We start from the raw sequence: 15,512 nt of genomic DNA on the forward strand, positions 1-15,512 counted from the left end.
TGTCTTTATAAAGTCTCATAACTTTTCTAATTTAAACTTTCTATATTGATTCCTAAAGAACTATCTTAGTGCCTCAATGGCATCAAATACTTTTTACAATCTTTAATGAAATTTAGATTATAGACATACTACATAAAAGTAGAAGATAATATAGATTGTACAAACCTTTTTTTTCCACTCCATTTTTCCCTACAGAATGTGAAAACCTTTGCATCTTCTGATAGTCTAGCCAAGGTCCAAGAAGTAGCAAGCTGGCTTTTGGAAATGAATCAGGAACTGCTCTCTGTGGGCAGCAAAAGACGACGAACTGGAGGCTCTCTGAGAGGTAACCCTTCCTCAAGCCAGGCAGATGAGGAACAGATGAATCGTGTGGTAGAGGAGGAACAGCAGCAGCAGCAGCACCAGCTAAGACAACAAGAGGAGGAGGAGCACACTGCAAGGAATGGTGAAGTTGTTGGAGCAGAACCTAGACCTGGAAACCAAAATGATTCCCAGCAAGGACAATTGGAAGAAAACAATAATCGGTTTATTTCGGTAGATGAGGACTCCTCGGGAAACCAAGAAGAACAAGAGGACGATGAAGAACATGCTGGTGAACAAGATGAGGAGGATGAAGAGGAAGAGGAAATGGACCAGGAGAGTGATGATTTTGATCAGTCTGATGACAGTAGCAGGGAAGATGAACATACACATAGTAACAGTGTCACAAACTCTAGTAGTATCGTGGACCTGCCTATTCACCAACTCTCCTCCCCATTCTATACAAAGACAACAAAAGTGAGTATATTTAGTCTGCTGTTCCACCTGAGAAATTTTACATGTCCATATTAATTGTAATGAAACTTTCTTCACAGTCTTTGTATTACTGCACAATTAATCTTCAGATGTATAATAATAAAAAGAACTAATTTTTGTTTTACAGAAGCTATTAGAAAGTATTAGGAATAGAAATATTGATAATGGGACAGTGTTGTTAGAAATGGAGGGAAGGTAAATTGATCCTATTACTATGAAAAATCATTAATATCAAATTTTGTTAGAAATTGTATGACAGGGACAGGGGTAAGTAGGTTGTATGCAGTGGAGAGGGTTGGGATGAAATATAATTTGTGTAAATCAAGTATTGAAGAATCTTTTCTTATTTACAAAATGCAGATGGTAGGGTGGGCTGTATATTCACAGGTGTTATTCCAAGGCACAAGTTATTGGAAGTTACTTCAAATTAGTTTTCTTATGATGATTAAAATTTATCTTTTGTAAACAGTTTTCTCTTCATTATGTAATTAAACAAGATGAAATTACAGGCTGAATATTAATATTTGGTTGTTGGAGAAATCTGAGTAGGTCCTTTTAGAAGTTCAAGTACTAGACACTGGCATATTTAAGATAATTAAACTTTTTTTTATATTATAAAACAACAAGAATGCATGGTGCTATCTTCACTGCTTCCTTTCCTTTAGTTATTTTGTTAAAATTAAGACATTCAGGAACACCAGAAGAATTGGTTTTTCTTTCTGACTTCATTTTAGTGGAACACTCCATTTATTTCTCAAAGGGATTTGAATATTTGCTATAGGGTAACCAGACCATTTTGGTTGATTTTTGACTGTGAGAGGTAGGAGATGATGTGAAGGTGCACTTAGATTCCCAACTTTCTGTCTGATTTCTGCCACTACTTCCCTTGCCTGCAGTTTTCCTTTCCCTGCCCATTCCTGGAGACAGCTGTGTTGTATCTGCCTCCTTATCTCATTTAACTAGTGGTAGCCCGTGGAGTTAGCCATAGACATGTTTTAAAAGGTAGACAGTTAGAGGAATCTTATCAACTCAGGGACTTGGTGATTAATCTAGTGCCGAGAAAACCAGTTCTATTGGATACAGTCCTTTAAGGCTGTTCCAGAGATTAAGGACTGGAATATTGCAGCCAGTCATACTGTCACTGCGTCCCAGTTGTTATCTTTGCTACTGGATAGGCAGGGAGGTGCCGAAGTGTAAAGTCTGTCTGAGATGGAAGGAAGAAGTGATTGGGCAGCTGCAGTAAATTTGTAATTGCCAGTGCTTGTTCTTTGGGGTGGTATGTGGGCCTCTTTTCTCAAAACATTCCTGGATATTATATCACTTAAAATTGTGGTCCTGGCAACGGGTGGGGATTGTGGAGAGAAAGAAGACGCATTATTTCTCTCACTACCCAATCTTTCTATTATATTCTCTTTTCCCCTTATCAATTTATAGTCAAAATGAAATTATATATTTTCCGGGTTTTGCTTCAAAATAATACTGGAGGGAATAACAGGAAGGAGGGTATAAATTGACCATGAGTTGCTAATTGTTGAAGCTGGGTTACAGGGACATGGAGGTTCATGGGTATTATTCTGTGTAGTTTTTTAAGTATGTTTAAAGTTTTCCGTAATAAAATTTTTTTTTTAAGTCGTAGAGAATAGGAACACACACACACACCCTCCACAAAATCATAACCAGAGTTGGAAATAAGAGTTTTCTTTACATACTTTGATCTTGCTGACTAGCTACTAAGTCAAGTAAGTACTGCTTCTCCTCTACATTGAATTTTATTTTCTCTGTATTTTGGTGCTGTTGAAAATATAGGAAATTCAATAAGACGTTATGTACTTTTCACTGGAGTTAGAATTTATTTTAATTAATATTTTAGGCAGTGTTGCTATCACATGGTCTATTTAAAGGGGAGAGAAAGTAAAAAGAATTATACTCTGAATGAGGTATGTAACAGAACTTCAATTTTTTTTCCTTCAGGCTTCTCCGCTCGTAGATCTTTATGTTTGCATGCTTTCTGGCTCTTTGTTTATCATTAGAAAATTAGATAAAAATCATGAATATCCAGGTAGAGTAGACTTATGAGTTTAATGATTCTTTGGAAAATAAGATTTTAACTTGAGTAAAAGCTTACTTATTTTACAGACATTAAAATAAATAATGTCTGTAGTAGTTTATCCTCTTACTTCTATTTATTATTTTTTAAATTTTACAGTGAATCATTGACTTAGTCCATAAACAATATACAAACAGATTTAACATCATCACCTTTAACCTAACTTGACCTGGAATGAAATATCATATACACTTGGTTTAATACTTGAATTATCCTTACCATTTTTGCTTCAGCTTGTGAAACTGAAACTCTTTCTAAAGCATGTTTATCCCTAATTCCCCTAGCCTGTCTGCAAGTTTAGATTTTGTTTAGTTGATCTGATCTGAGAAGGAACTGGCTTCAAGTAGTGGTTTTCATCCATTTTACCATCCCCATTTCAAGGTGTTGAAGCAGAGCTTTGAATCTCAGCCAATGGCTCTAACACCAACCGCTGCAGCCCTGCTCCGTTGGTAAGGCTTAGACCTTTTTTAGTGCAATTCACCCAGGTTCTAGCCCTCATCTCTTGAGCTCTCACTCTCAAGGTTGCTATATCAAGAGGCAGTTTGTATCTCTCCACTTTTTTCTGAGAGTTCAGTGGAGGAATGGGAGTCTAGTATTTAATTGGATTATTTTCAGAAAGAAGTTTAATCAAAACTGAGTCTTGCTGAACAACACAGAGCTGTCAAGGAGTTCAACCACATTTTAAATTAAAAACAAGGAAGCCAGCTAGACAAAACATATCTTTTTCCAAAAGGAGCAGTCATCATAATGTTCTGTAGGAAACCTTCCAGTACACAGATTTGACAGGTGCTTTATCTTTCCTTTCTCTTCAAGGTGAAACTGTAAATACAACTTTTAGATATATCTTATATAGTTATATAGTTACCTCCTTAAAAACAAAGTATGCTGAATTTAAGCCAGCTTCCCTAATGACTCCTGAGTCATGAATACAAATTATACTGTACCTGCAGGGTCACAGGAGTAGACTGAGGACTAACAACACAGGTATACATGTGTATATGCGTTTATGCGTGTATGTGTATATATGGATGCAGGTGTATACACTTTTGATAGATTGCTTATTTTGAGGTCATTTGCCTTCATAAATATGGCAAGAATAATATAAAACTATTTAATTGCCAAGGCAGCATTGCCCTTCTCCAAAGTAGATTTCAATCTGAAATTGGCCTGTTTTCTTTTGTCCATTCCTGAAACTCTTCTTCAGGATCATTCTCAGAAAACTTCATTTTTCAACAGCATTTTAAAAATGTCACCTATTACTGTGTTGCTGAAAAAGAAAATGTCAGTCACCCATGTGTATAAATCTCTTAAATATGGTAAATAGGCAAAAGCCCTCACTATTTGAAATACTTTATTTTGGAGCAGCTTTAAATTCTTGATCAGTGTAAACATAAAACACTTCTATAGACATTACCCTAGGCCACGGTTTCTTTCAAGTCATTTTAAATTTTGACTTTTGAGAAGAGCAGAGGTATAATAATCATTTTTAAAATCCCATTTTTTAATGTTAATATGGGATTAGCCTTCTATAGTTTTACTCAGCCTACCTTTCAAATGTTATTTTTTGGCACTTTCCTAAACACACTCTGTGGACAGGCTTATTTATTTGTCATTCCTGAACATGCTGTATATGCAAATATGATATTAATGAGAAAAACTATTTTTGGTCCTTCTTTGCATTCGTTTTTTCTTTGAAAACTATCAAAATCCTTAGGACAGTCTTTTTTTCCCCTCCTGGTAACCAAAGATTTGTTCTTAGGGGAGCAAATGGCAATAATATACATTAGAAATTCCGGATTGTTCTAATGTTAACAGTCAAGGGTTTTGGCAGTCAAGAATTGGTGTTTATTAACCCCATACTGTTTGCAAGTTCCTATGACAGTAAGTAAGCTGAGGTTGCAGAGAGGCCAAATGATTCACCCAAAAATCACACTGTAAGTGACAAGAAATTTTAATCTATATATCTGCCTAATTTCAAAAAACCCCTTTTCTTTCCATGTGCTGTGCTGCCCCCTATGGTAGAATTTGGCAAACACTGCTAAACAAGATTTCTGCAGAACCACAAGTCTGTTTAGGTTCCGGACTGTGGAGTGTGTTGGCTTTCTAATACCATGTCACATTTGAAATCGTCAGAGAGCTGTACCCTTTAGAAAGTACAGAGAGCTCAGTTAAATGCTTTTCTTTGTTGGTATTTAACAAATATTATTGAAGATATGAGGACTTGAGGCTAAAGTTGTAACAGGAAGAAATGACAGTGAAATTTGAGACTGGATAACAGATATTGCTCTCTCTAGAGTCCATCAAACGTGCTTCTTAACCGGGGGCTTTATGTTGGCTATTTCTGTAAATTTGTCTAGTCTGCCTGCAACTTCTAAAGTCATCTTGCTTTCCCAGATAAGAATGCTCATCTCTTCAGTTTTAACTCCTTCTGTCAACAGCCTTATCATATTAAAAAAAAAATCATGTTTTCTGAAGAGAACATGTAAAGACTCCTTTTACATGTTTTGTGCAGAGTATCAGCTCATTTTCTACTAAAATGAAAAGCAAATGAGATTACCATTAGGCCAGATCTCATGTCCTCTTGATCTTTTCGTGAAGAGAACCATGTTTGAGCACTAATTTCTGTTTCTTCCTTGTCTATTGTAGTGCCTTCCATCTGTTCCCACATAACTTCATTCATTACCTCAAATTAGTATATTTTTTCCCATCCTGACTGTTAGATTTTTTACCCTAATAACTAAACCAGTTTTTTAAACTCATTTTTGCTTCAGAGAAGAAGTAAATATTTATTAAACATATGTGTATATTTTTTCAAAGAAGCAGCGTATCTACTGTCTAGGGGCCTAAGACTTTTTCTTGTCTCTAGGTTCTCAGCAGTGGAGGAATTAGGCACAAGGATCACTAGGCAGTTAGGGGATCACAAGAACAGTTTTGTTTCTAGTCACCATCTTCTAATCACTCCCTGAACCAGAGCTGCTGCAAAACTTTGTAGGACAATGTGGCTAACATCTGAAACCTAATAGGGACCTAAATTCTCCTCTGTTGTAGGTATAGTTCTAGAGAGTGATAGCTGCTTCAGAAAGTCCTTGGCCTTGTCTCCTTGTAAGACAAAGAAATTAAGTTCAAATTCTGTTAGGTGTAGGCATGTCCAGAGAGCAGAAAGTGCTATATAAGGCAGTCATCTTGAATAACATCTGCTAGTAAACATAGTCCAGTGAATAGCCATGTCTCCTACCTTTGTGAAGGAGGAAGAGCTGGAAACATTCACTCGGTCCAGTTTAACCCAATTTTAAATGTGTGGGGAGGAGAGTGGAAGTGGGGGAAAGAGGGCACACTGGAGGACATGCGTTTTCTCCTGATGTAGTAGAGTGATAAGAGCTTTTTAGATTTAAGCTTGAATTCTGATTTTGCCTCTTATTATATGAGCATAAGTATGTAATCGGTCATTATAAGACCATAAATATGTATGTATGTAATTATATGACCATAAATATGTGTAACTTTAATTTCTTGAACCCATTATTGATTCTCTGCGTTGTGCAGTTCATTTGATATTACCTTCTGACCTTTTTGTAAGTTTGTCTTGAGTTAACTTTTAATTCTTTTATTTTGTTTTAGAAATTTGATATATTTGTCTCTAGTGCCGATTCAGGTTGAGAGTTGCAGATTCACAAATTGTTAATGTGAACAATTCTCATTTCACCTCTTAAGAGTGAACTATAGATTCCAAGCTAGACTATAAATTATAAATAGGCATGCCATTTAAGTTTAGTTTAAAACTCAAATATTCAATATAAAGATAGTTACGTTGAAGAATGTTGTAATACAATTAGCAGTACCAGAGTAAGACTCCCCTGAGGTGGTGTTAAGATCCCAATTTGGGAACCTTGTTGCTGGGATGCAGAAATCAATTGAAGGCAACTCATATAGCCATTAAAAATCATATTTTTAAAGAAAATTTAATAACAGAAAAATGCTTACAAATAGAATGTTTACTAAAAATGTAGGACTTAAAAATATGTAAAGAATGTGATCCTAATGGTGAAACAAACATCCATTATATACACACATGGAAAAAGATCTTAAAGAAGTAAGCCAAATGTTAGGAATTACCTCTGAATGTGGTTGAATTCTTCTGTTTTTTCTTATGTGCTTTTCAGAATTTCCCAAGCTTGCTACAAGAAGCATATATTACTATTATTTATTAGGAAAAAACCTGTATCTTCTAGAAACCAGTTCTTATTCTACTTAGTCTTTTTGATAACTTCCATAATATATGAGTTGCTTAGAGTAGCCTTGACAGCACTTTTGGCTCTCCATGAAACATGAATATCTTTCACTTTAAAATCTTTCTGTGAGCAATTTGAGAGTCTGTCTTTTAAAACATAGTTCTCAAGTGCTTTACCAGAAGTCGCCAGTGCTTTCCCTCCCCTCCCCTATTCTTAACCTCCCATTTCTTCAGACTAATAATTAATATATTTAAACTGCTGAGCTTTTCTGTCCTAATTTTAAGTCTCCTGAGATAGAATCCAAATTGGAGGGAACCTTTGAAATCACCAAGTCCAAACATATGCCTAGTGGCTTTATCAGTAGACTTGGGTTTGAAAATGAGTTCATCACTAGGGAATACTACAGTGTGGAGTAACATTATATTTTTAGACAGATCTTTATGTTGACATCTGTTGTTCTTCTTTGGTCCTTTTTTTTCCATCTAGAGCAGTGACAGCCTTTCTTATAGGAGAAGACTGCTGTCATATTCGTCCATAATCTTTTCTCCAGACTGAAAGTCTCCATCGTGTTTTCCAAGATCATGATTTTGGTTGCTCTTCTCTGGACAAATTGCTCTTCAAGTGCTGTGTCCTGTAGTCAGCGTGATGCTGCTGAGGTGCAGTAGGCCAGACCATCACCTGTTCTTATTCTGAACCTCATCAGTGTAATGGGAAATAGCACTGATAACAGTGATGATAACCCACCTATTGAGCACTGTTTACTATGTGCTAGGATGTTATACTGAATGCATATATAATCTCGTTTAATGTTAACAGTCCTATTATATAGGTTCTCATTTTTATCCCCATATCAGAGATGAGAAACAAGTGGAGAGAGGTTAAGTAATTCATCAATGACCAGTCAGCCAGTAAGTAGTGGAGCTAGGATTTGAACCCAGATCTTATTCTGGATACAGGCTGCACATTTGTTAAAAATTGAAAATTCAGTGAAACAGTATTAGTAATTGTGAGAGGAGGTGGGATGTGGAATAACCCCTAAAGCCAACACCCAAACATCTGTTTTCATCCCTCCCCAAAGAGGCCCCAACTTAATCTCTGCTCCCATGGTATATTTATTATGACTCGCATCACGTTGTATTAAAATTGTTTTTCTGCCTCTCTCCTATTCAAGCCTTTGATTTATCTTGCCTAATAGTTTTATCATGTATAAGGCACCGCAGTACGTAATAATTTGTCAGTAACTAATTAGTGAATAAATTTTTACGTATTGCTTCTTGGTCTTTGACCACATGGATACATATTTTGCATAACCAGTGTCAGTGTATGTACTGTTTTGCATTCCTGCTTGTTGCAACCTCCATGTACATATTTTTATTTAGGCAAGAATTTTCAACTCCTTTGGGTAAATACCAATGACTGTGATTGCTGGATTGTATGGTTTAAGAGTATGTTTAATTTTGTAAGAAACTGCCAAACTGTCTTTCCAGATTGGCAGTAGCGTTTTGCCTTCCCACCAGCAATTAATGAGTGTTCCTGTTGCCAGCATTTGTTGTTTGTGTTTTGGATTTTGGCCATTCTAATAGGTGTGTAGTAGTAACTCATTGTTTTAATTTGAAACATGACATATTATGTTAAACATCTTTTCATGTGCTTACTTTCCATCTGTGTATCCTTTTTGATGAGGTTCAGATCTTTTGCCTGTTTTTAATCAGGTTATTCATTTTTTTATTGTTGAGTTTTAAGAATTCTTTGTATATTTTGAATAACAGGCCTCTATCATATTGTCTACTGCAAATATTTTCCTCCAGTCAGTGGCTTGTCTTCTCATTCTCTTGACATTGTCTTTCACAGAGCAGAAGTTTTAAATTTTAATGAATTCCAGGTTATCAATTATTTCTTCCATAGGTTGTACCTTTGGTGTTGTATCTAAAAAGTCATCACTATACCCAAGGTCATCTAGGTTTTATTCTATGTTATTTTCTAGGAGTTTTATAGTTTTGCGTTTTACATTTAGGTCTATGATCCATTTTGAGTTAGTTTTTGCATGTGCATATTCAGTTTTTCCAGCACCATTTATTGAATAGATTGTCTTGCCCCATTATATCGCTTTTGCTCCTTTGTCAAAAATCAGTTGACTATATTTGTGTAGATCTATTTCTGGATTCTCTGTTTTGTCCCTTTTTTTTTTTGGTATCGACAACATCTTTCCCTAGGGTGACCTATGGAAGTCATTGTTGGATAGCTTTTCTCTGTTGAATCACAACCCTGGTATATAGATTGGGCAGGTAATGTTTGGGAGAATTGTGTGCTGAAAAAAACAAAGAGATAACAAGGCCTGTCTATCTGCTCTCTCATTTACTAGGCACAGTCTTTGGGCTCATCCATTAATCTCCTTGAGCCTCAGTTTCTTCAACATTAGACAGGAATAGGATACCTGTCCTTATTGCAAAGGGTTGTATGGAGTTTAAAGGAGGTGATGAATGTGAAAATGGTTTGCAAGTTTTGAAAAGCTGTGCCAGCATATGATGTGATCATTTAAAAAAAATTTTATTGAGGTCACATTGGTTTATAACATTATATAAATTTCAGGTGTACATCCTTATATTTTGACTTCTATACAGACTGTGTTGTGTTCACCACCAGAAGTCTAGTTGCCGTCTGTCTCCATACACATGAGCCCCTTTACCCTTTTCAGCCTCGTCCACCCCCTCTCCCTCTGGTAACCACCAATCTGTTCTCTGTATCTGTGTGTGTGTTTTTTTTTGTTTCTCTTCTGATGTGATCATTTTTATTGCTCTCATTATCTCCATGTTAAGTTACATGATCATAAGCAAGGCAAGGATTTACCCAGTGATGTCTTTTGTGTAATTTTTCTTATTCATTTACTTACCAGATTTCTTCTTCTCTGGTTGAGATATGTGTCTTTTCCCTTCTGATCACTGAGGGATTCTTTCTGACATGATAAGAGGTGAACCAAGTGAGGATGAGCTCATTATTGCAAGTTTCAGGGCCTGCTTACTGTGGAGCAGTGTTTGTGCATTGTCAAGAAAACAAGTTTGGAAAGGAAAATGAGGAAATTTTCTTCCTTTGGTCTGTTTGTTTATTTTTCACCAACACCGCATATTTACATATTGCTTGCTGGTCTTTGACCACATGGATACATATTTTGCATAACCAGTGTCAGTGTATATACTATTTTGCATTCCTGCTTGTTGCAACCTTCATGTACATATTTTTATTTAGGCAAGAATTTTCAACTCCTTTGGGTTGATTACTGTAGCTTTATAGTAAGTCTTCAAGTTAGGTGGTGTCAGTCCTCTGAATTTGTTCTTCTCCTTCAGTATTAAATTGGTTATTCTGGGTCTTTTGCCTCTCTATATAAACTTTAGAATCAGCTTGTCAATATCCACAAAATAAGTTACTGGGATTTTGATTGGGATTGTATGGAATCTACAGATCAGGTTGGGAAGAACCGACATCTTGGCAGTATTGAGTCTTCCTATCCCAGAGTGTGGATTCTCTCTCCAGTTACTTCTTCTTTGATATCTTTCGTCAGAGTTTTGTAGTTTTCCTCATGTAGATCTTGTACATATCTCGTTAGATTTATACCCAAGTATTTCATTTTTGGGGTGCTAGTGTAAATGGTAATATGTTTTTAATTTCAAATTCACCTGTTCATTGCTGGTGTATAGGAAAGTGATTGACTTTTGTCTATTAACTCTGTGTCCTGCATCCTTGCTATAATCACATATTAGTTCTGGGAGGTTTTTTTTTTTTTGATTTTTTCTAATTTTCTGTATAGATCATCATGACATATGTGAATAAAGACAGTTTTATTTCTTCCTTCCTAATCTTCACTCCCTTTATTTCCTTTTTTTGTCATACTGAATTAGCTAGAACTTCCAGTACAATACTGAAAAACAGAAGTGAGAGAGGGCATCGTGCCTTGCTCCTGATCTTATGGGAAAGTTTCTTACCATTAAGTGTGATATTAACTATAGGCTCTCTATAGATGTTCTTTATCAAGTTGAGGAAGTTTCCCTCAATTCCTAATTTAGTGAGAGCCTATCTTTTATTCTTTTAAACATAATTGCTATATGTCTAACATATACAGAATTCAAAAATCGTCTTATTTCCTTTGACTTGTTTCTACCCTACTCTTTACCTCAGCAACAGGGGTTTATTTGATATTTCTGAGCATAGAGGAATTCAGGCTACTCTGAAACCTTTGCTTAAGCTTTTTCCTCATCTTTTAAATGTTCTCACCCTATAGCCTCTTGGAAATTTCTGTTGTTTTTAAGATCTGTTTCAGATCTCACCTGCTTTAAGAATATTTCACAGAACTCTGAGCAAATTCTATGTCTCCATTAGCTCTTTGTTTTTAACTTATATTGTGATAGTTGTAGTCAGCTTTGTTTTTTGAAATTTATGTATATTTAGATTGTTGACAAACCTGATTCTCTGAGATTCTACTATGTCTTACAAGACTGTATTTTGCAAATAATGCTTAAAAAATTGAATTGAAGTTTCACAAAACAAAATTTTTTTTGTATTTTCACAAACATGGTCCTGTTTAATCCTGTTCCAGTTAATGTGAATGTCTAGTTTTTTGTTTTTTTTTTTTTTGAGGAAGATTAGCCCTGAGCTAACTACTGCCAGTCCTCCTCTTTTTTACTGAGGAAGCCTGGCCCTGAGCTAACATCCGTGCCCATCTTCCTCTACTTTATACATGGGACGCCTACCAGAGCATGGCGTGCCAAGTGGTGCCATGTCCGCACCCGGGTTCCGAACCGGCGAACCCTGGGCTGCTGAGAAGCAGAACGTGTGAACTTAACCGCTGCGCTACCGGGCTGGCCCCTCTACAGGTTTTTGAACCTCAATACAAGACTTTAAATATGTCGCTATTAGATTTTCTATTTTATTTGCTATTGTCCCTCCATCCTCACTCAGTTTTCGTCTTGGCTCTATCTTTACCAAGTTCCTCCTAAGATTATTTTGTACCAAAATTCTGTCTTTTGGCATTTTCTTTGTCCCTCCTGGTTTTGTAGTTCTCAATGCATATGTAACAACATCTAAATAATTAAACCACTGATATCTTCAGTGAGGAAATGAAAGCTAGGTTGAGACCTAAAGGATAGGTAGGAATTAGACAGTGTTAGGAGGCTGCAAAGAAATGAAAATAAGGAGTCATAACTTTTTTGAATAGTGGCAGAATTTTTAGGAACAACTATAGAACCTCTCTAGGTGACTACTGAATATATTCCAAATATCTATATGAATTTATATTGGACAAATTTGTTTAATTTTTCTTTGTTTATATCCTGGCTGTTTCTTAATGGTTTGTGATGTTTGTGGTACTTTGGAGAGTCGTTTGCAGAGTTTCCACTCCATAGACAACTTATCTTTCCTCGACATTTGGAGGGTTGATCTTGATGCCAAGCACAGGATCTTCACAAAAAGCTTCCTGTAGTTTCTAAAGTTTTAACTTGGAAGTATTAACTGCTTAAGGTTACAGGAAATGAATGAAAGAGCTGGGAGTATTATTTAGATCTTGCTCATACACCAGTTCACCCCCCAAAACTCTAATATATGAACAAGAAATATGAATTTAAAAATATATTTTAAAAGCCTATAATAAACTTAAGTCCAATTTGAAATTAGTCTTTCACCAACTTTAATTTAGACAGAAATATCAATTTTTAAACCTTTTAATCAGTGATTACAATCTTAAGAATCTTATTAACAAGACTACTTTTTGCTTGTGAGTCTACTTTTTACTTTGACTCCTGTACTGAAATTCAGTCTCATTTTTGACCTTTCTTCTGAGGGACACATTTTCATGTATTTTATTGCTTTGGTTACTATAATGAATCCCTGTTATCTATAAATTATGATAAAGAGGAATAACAAGTAGGATGAATTACAAAAGTAGAACACAGACAACAGAAAATATGGTTAGAGAATTTAGATTAGGTGTGTTTTAAATACCTGATTTGTAGTCATGACACTATTCATTTATTTTTGTTTCTTCTTTGAAGATTGCCTTAAATTCAATACTGTTTAGTTTTAATTGAGAAATACTGTTTCTTTTCTGTTTAGTATTGGGATATTTTTCTGGGAAAAACTTTAAAAACACTTAAGAATTCTTTCAGTGAATACTCTAAATATGCATAGTACTTCAAAAGAAGGCACAAAGAAATAAAGCTACAGAAGATACAGCATATTTAAGTTTTTGTAGAAGTCATACGTGAACATGTTCAGCATACTTAGTAATCAAAGTATTATTTTTCCTTATGAAATGTCATAAAAAAGAATTACTTAAGAATTCATCTGTTTTTTCATTGAACACTAGAGGGCCATATAGTACCTTATTACTATTGCTAGAGCTGCTTTTAATGTATTTGAATGTATTTAGTAAGTGCTGTCTCTCTTCTACTTTGTGTTCTAGTATACTATTTCTTGCTCAGATTTTGAAATTAATATTTGGAGTAGTTACGTGCATTGTCATATAATATGGTGAGATACCTAGGGTTGTCTTTTTTTTTTTTTAACCAGCAACTAGCGTATCTTCATTTTGCTATTTTAAAACAACGATAATGACAAAGTAAAGCAAGAGTGAGCCATGGGATAAATGTACACACATGTACAAATTGACTGTGCTTTGAGAATAGAAGTATGCTCTTTGAAAATTTCTCAAGTATCTGTGCATAAATGCATTAAAAACAAAAGTCTTGTCGTTATGAGCTTCCTCAGCATATGAGTGAGGAAAGAATGATCTCTAGGGGGCTCTCTTTCTTGTCCACATTTCCTCTTGTGTTAGTATAGAAGTTAATGTTGCAGGATGTAACCACCTGATCATCCTGAACTGAAGAATATTTGAACAGCTGATTCTTCTTCCTCAATTTCTTTTGGTTGCTTGGGGTGAAGAAATGAGAAATATAATCTACAAGGCCCAAATAAGTAGTGTGAATGAGTGAAGAAAGTCATGATTGAGCCAGTAAGATGGCTCAGGCTCTTATGAACTGTAGGGCAAATGCCTTCCCTAAAAGATGTTAACATTCAATTGAAAAAAAAGGAAAAAGAAAAACATTTTGTAGGTTCCAAAAGAACTGGCTTTGAGCTGCATTTGACCTATGGACTACTTTTGATTTTTAATAGCTTCTGAAGAGGAAGTTCAACATCTTAAGTAGAGCCTCGGTTAAACTTTTATGTCTCCCTTAGATATACTTTAGAGCACTTCTTATTATTAATTTCTCTATTATGTTTCAGGGTGGAAAATAAGGACATTTTGTCTTTAGAAGTGTTTACACTTCTCTTTTTGTGAAGGAAGATTAGGATGAACTCAGGGGAAACACATTGTTTACTCCTAGAGGAGAGCATGAAAGAGGATCGTGTAACACAGTGAAGGGGCAATAATACATTTAAAGACTTAAAAGAACCTCGTCTTTTGGGGCCGGCCCGGTGGCGCAGCGGTTAAGTGCACACATTCCACTTCGGTGGCCTGGGGTTTGCTGGTTCGGATCCCGGTTGCGGACATGGCACCACTTGGCAGGCCATGCTGTGGCAGGCGTCCCACATATAAAGTAGAGGAAGATGGGCATGGATGTTAGCTCAGGGCCAGTCTTCCTCAGCAGAAAGAGGAGGATTGGCAGCAGATGTTAGCTGAGGGCTAATCTTCCTCAAAAAAAAAAGAGCCTCATTTTTTGTTTCTTTTCCTTAGATTTGTTAATTTGAATATCATAAATTGTTTATTCAAATTAGTTACTATAATGAAGTGACAAAACTTTGATCTTTAGTTCTAAATTTTACTAAGTTAGTCCTATTGAATATGGATATACTTCTTTTCAATTTAAAGTCATTGCTATGATGAACAGTATTCTCTAACTGATAAAGTTATGTTTCCTGTGTGTTTGCTGTGTTTTTTTGTATCACTACCATTTTCTGAAAACCACATTTATTGCTGTATTTTGACAGATTAACATGAGCTTAAGTGATTAAACACTGATCTTGAATTCTGATCTTTTTGCTCAGGTAATGAAATTAGCTATTAATAACATAATCTATTTGGTGAATATTTAATGGTCTAGAGTGTAGAACAAGTACAAAAGGAGATCAGTATCTGGATATGTTGAGAAATACCTGAACTGCTCCTTCTTTGAGGAGGAGTTTTTAGATGCTATTGATGGATTGAAGACATTCAAGTATTGTCTTTTTATTTATTTATTTATTTATTTTATTTATTTGTTTTGAGGAAGATTAGTCCCAAGCTAACTGCTGCCAATCCTCCTCTTTCTGCTGAGGAAGACTGGCCCTGAGCTAACATCCATGCCCATCTTCCTCTACTTTATATGTGGGACGCCTGCCACAGCATGGCTTTTGCT

At 35.5% G+C, this 15,512-nt stretch overlaps 1 protein-coding gene across 10 annotated transcripts in view; it reads left to right on the top strand.

Moving 5' to 3' along the window:
• The window catches only part of FBXW7 (F-box and WD repeat domain containing 7), a 220,852-nt gene that overhangs the window by 130,241 nt on the left and 75,099 nt on the right, over positions 1-15,512 (top strand). For all 10 annotated transcript variants that reach the window (XR_011537745.1, XM_070611555.1, XM_070611561.1 and 7 more), the window contains one exon: positions 196-777. Coding sequence is in view for 9 of the 10 variants with exons in the window: in XM_070611554.1 (XP_070467655.1) it covers positions 196-777 (582 nt within the window). In the remaining variant the exon portion in view is untranslated. The remainder of the gene's footprint in view (positions 1-195; positions 778-15,512) is intronic.

This window comes from Equus przewalskii, chromosome 2 (genome assembly GCF_037783145.1).
Source record: "Equus przewalskii isolate Varuska chromosome 2, EquPr2, whole genome shotgun sequence".
Taxonomy (NCBI): domain Eukaryota; kingdom Metazoa; phylum Chordata; class Mammalia; order Perissodactyla; family Equidae; genus Equus; species Equus przewalskii.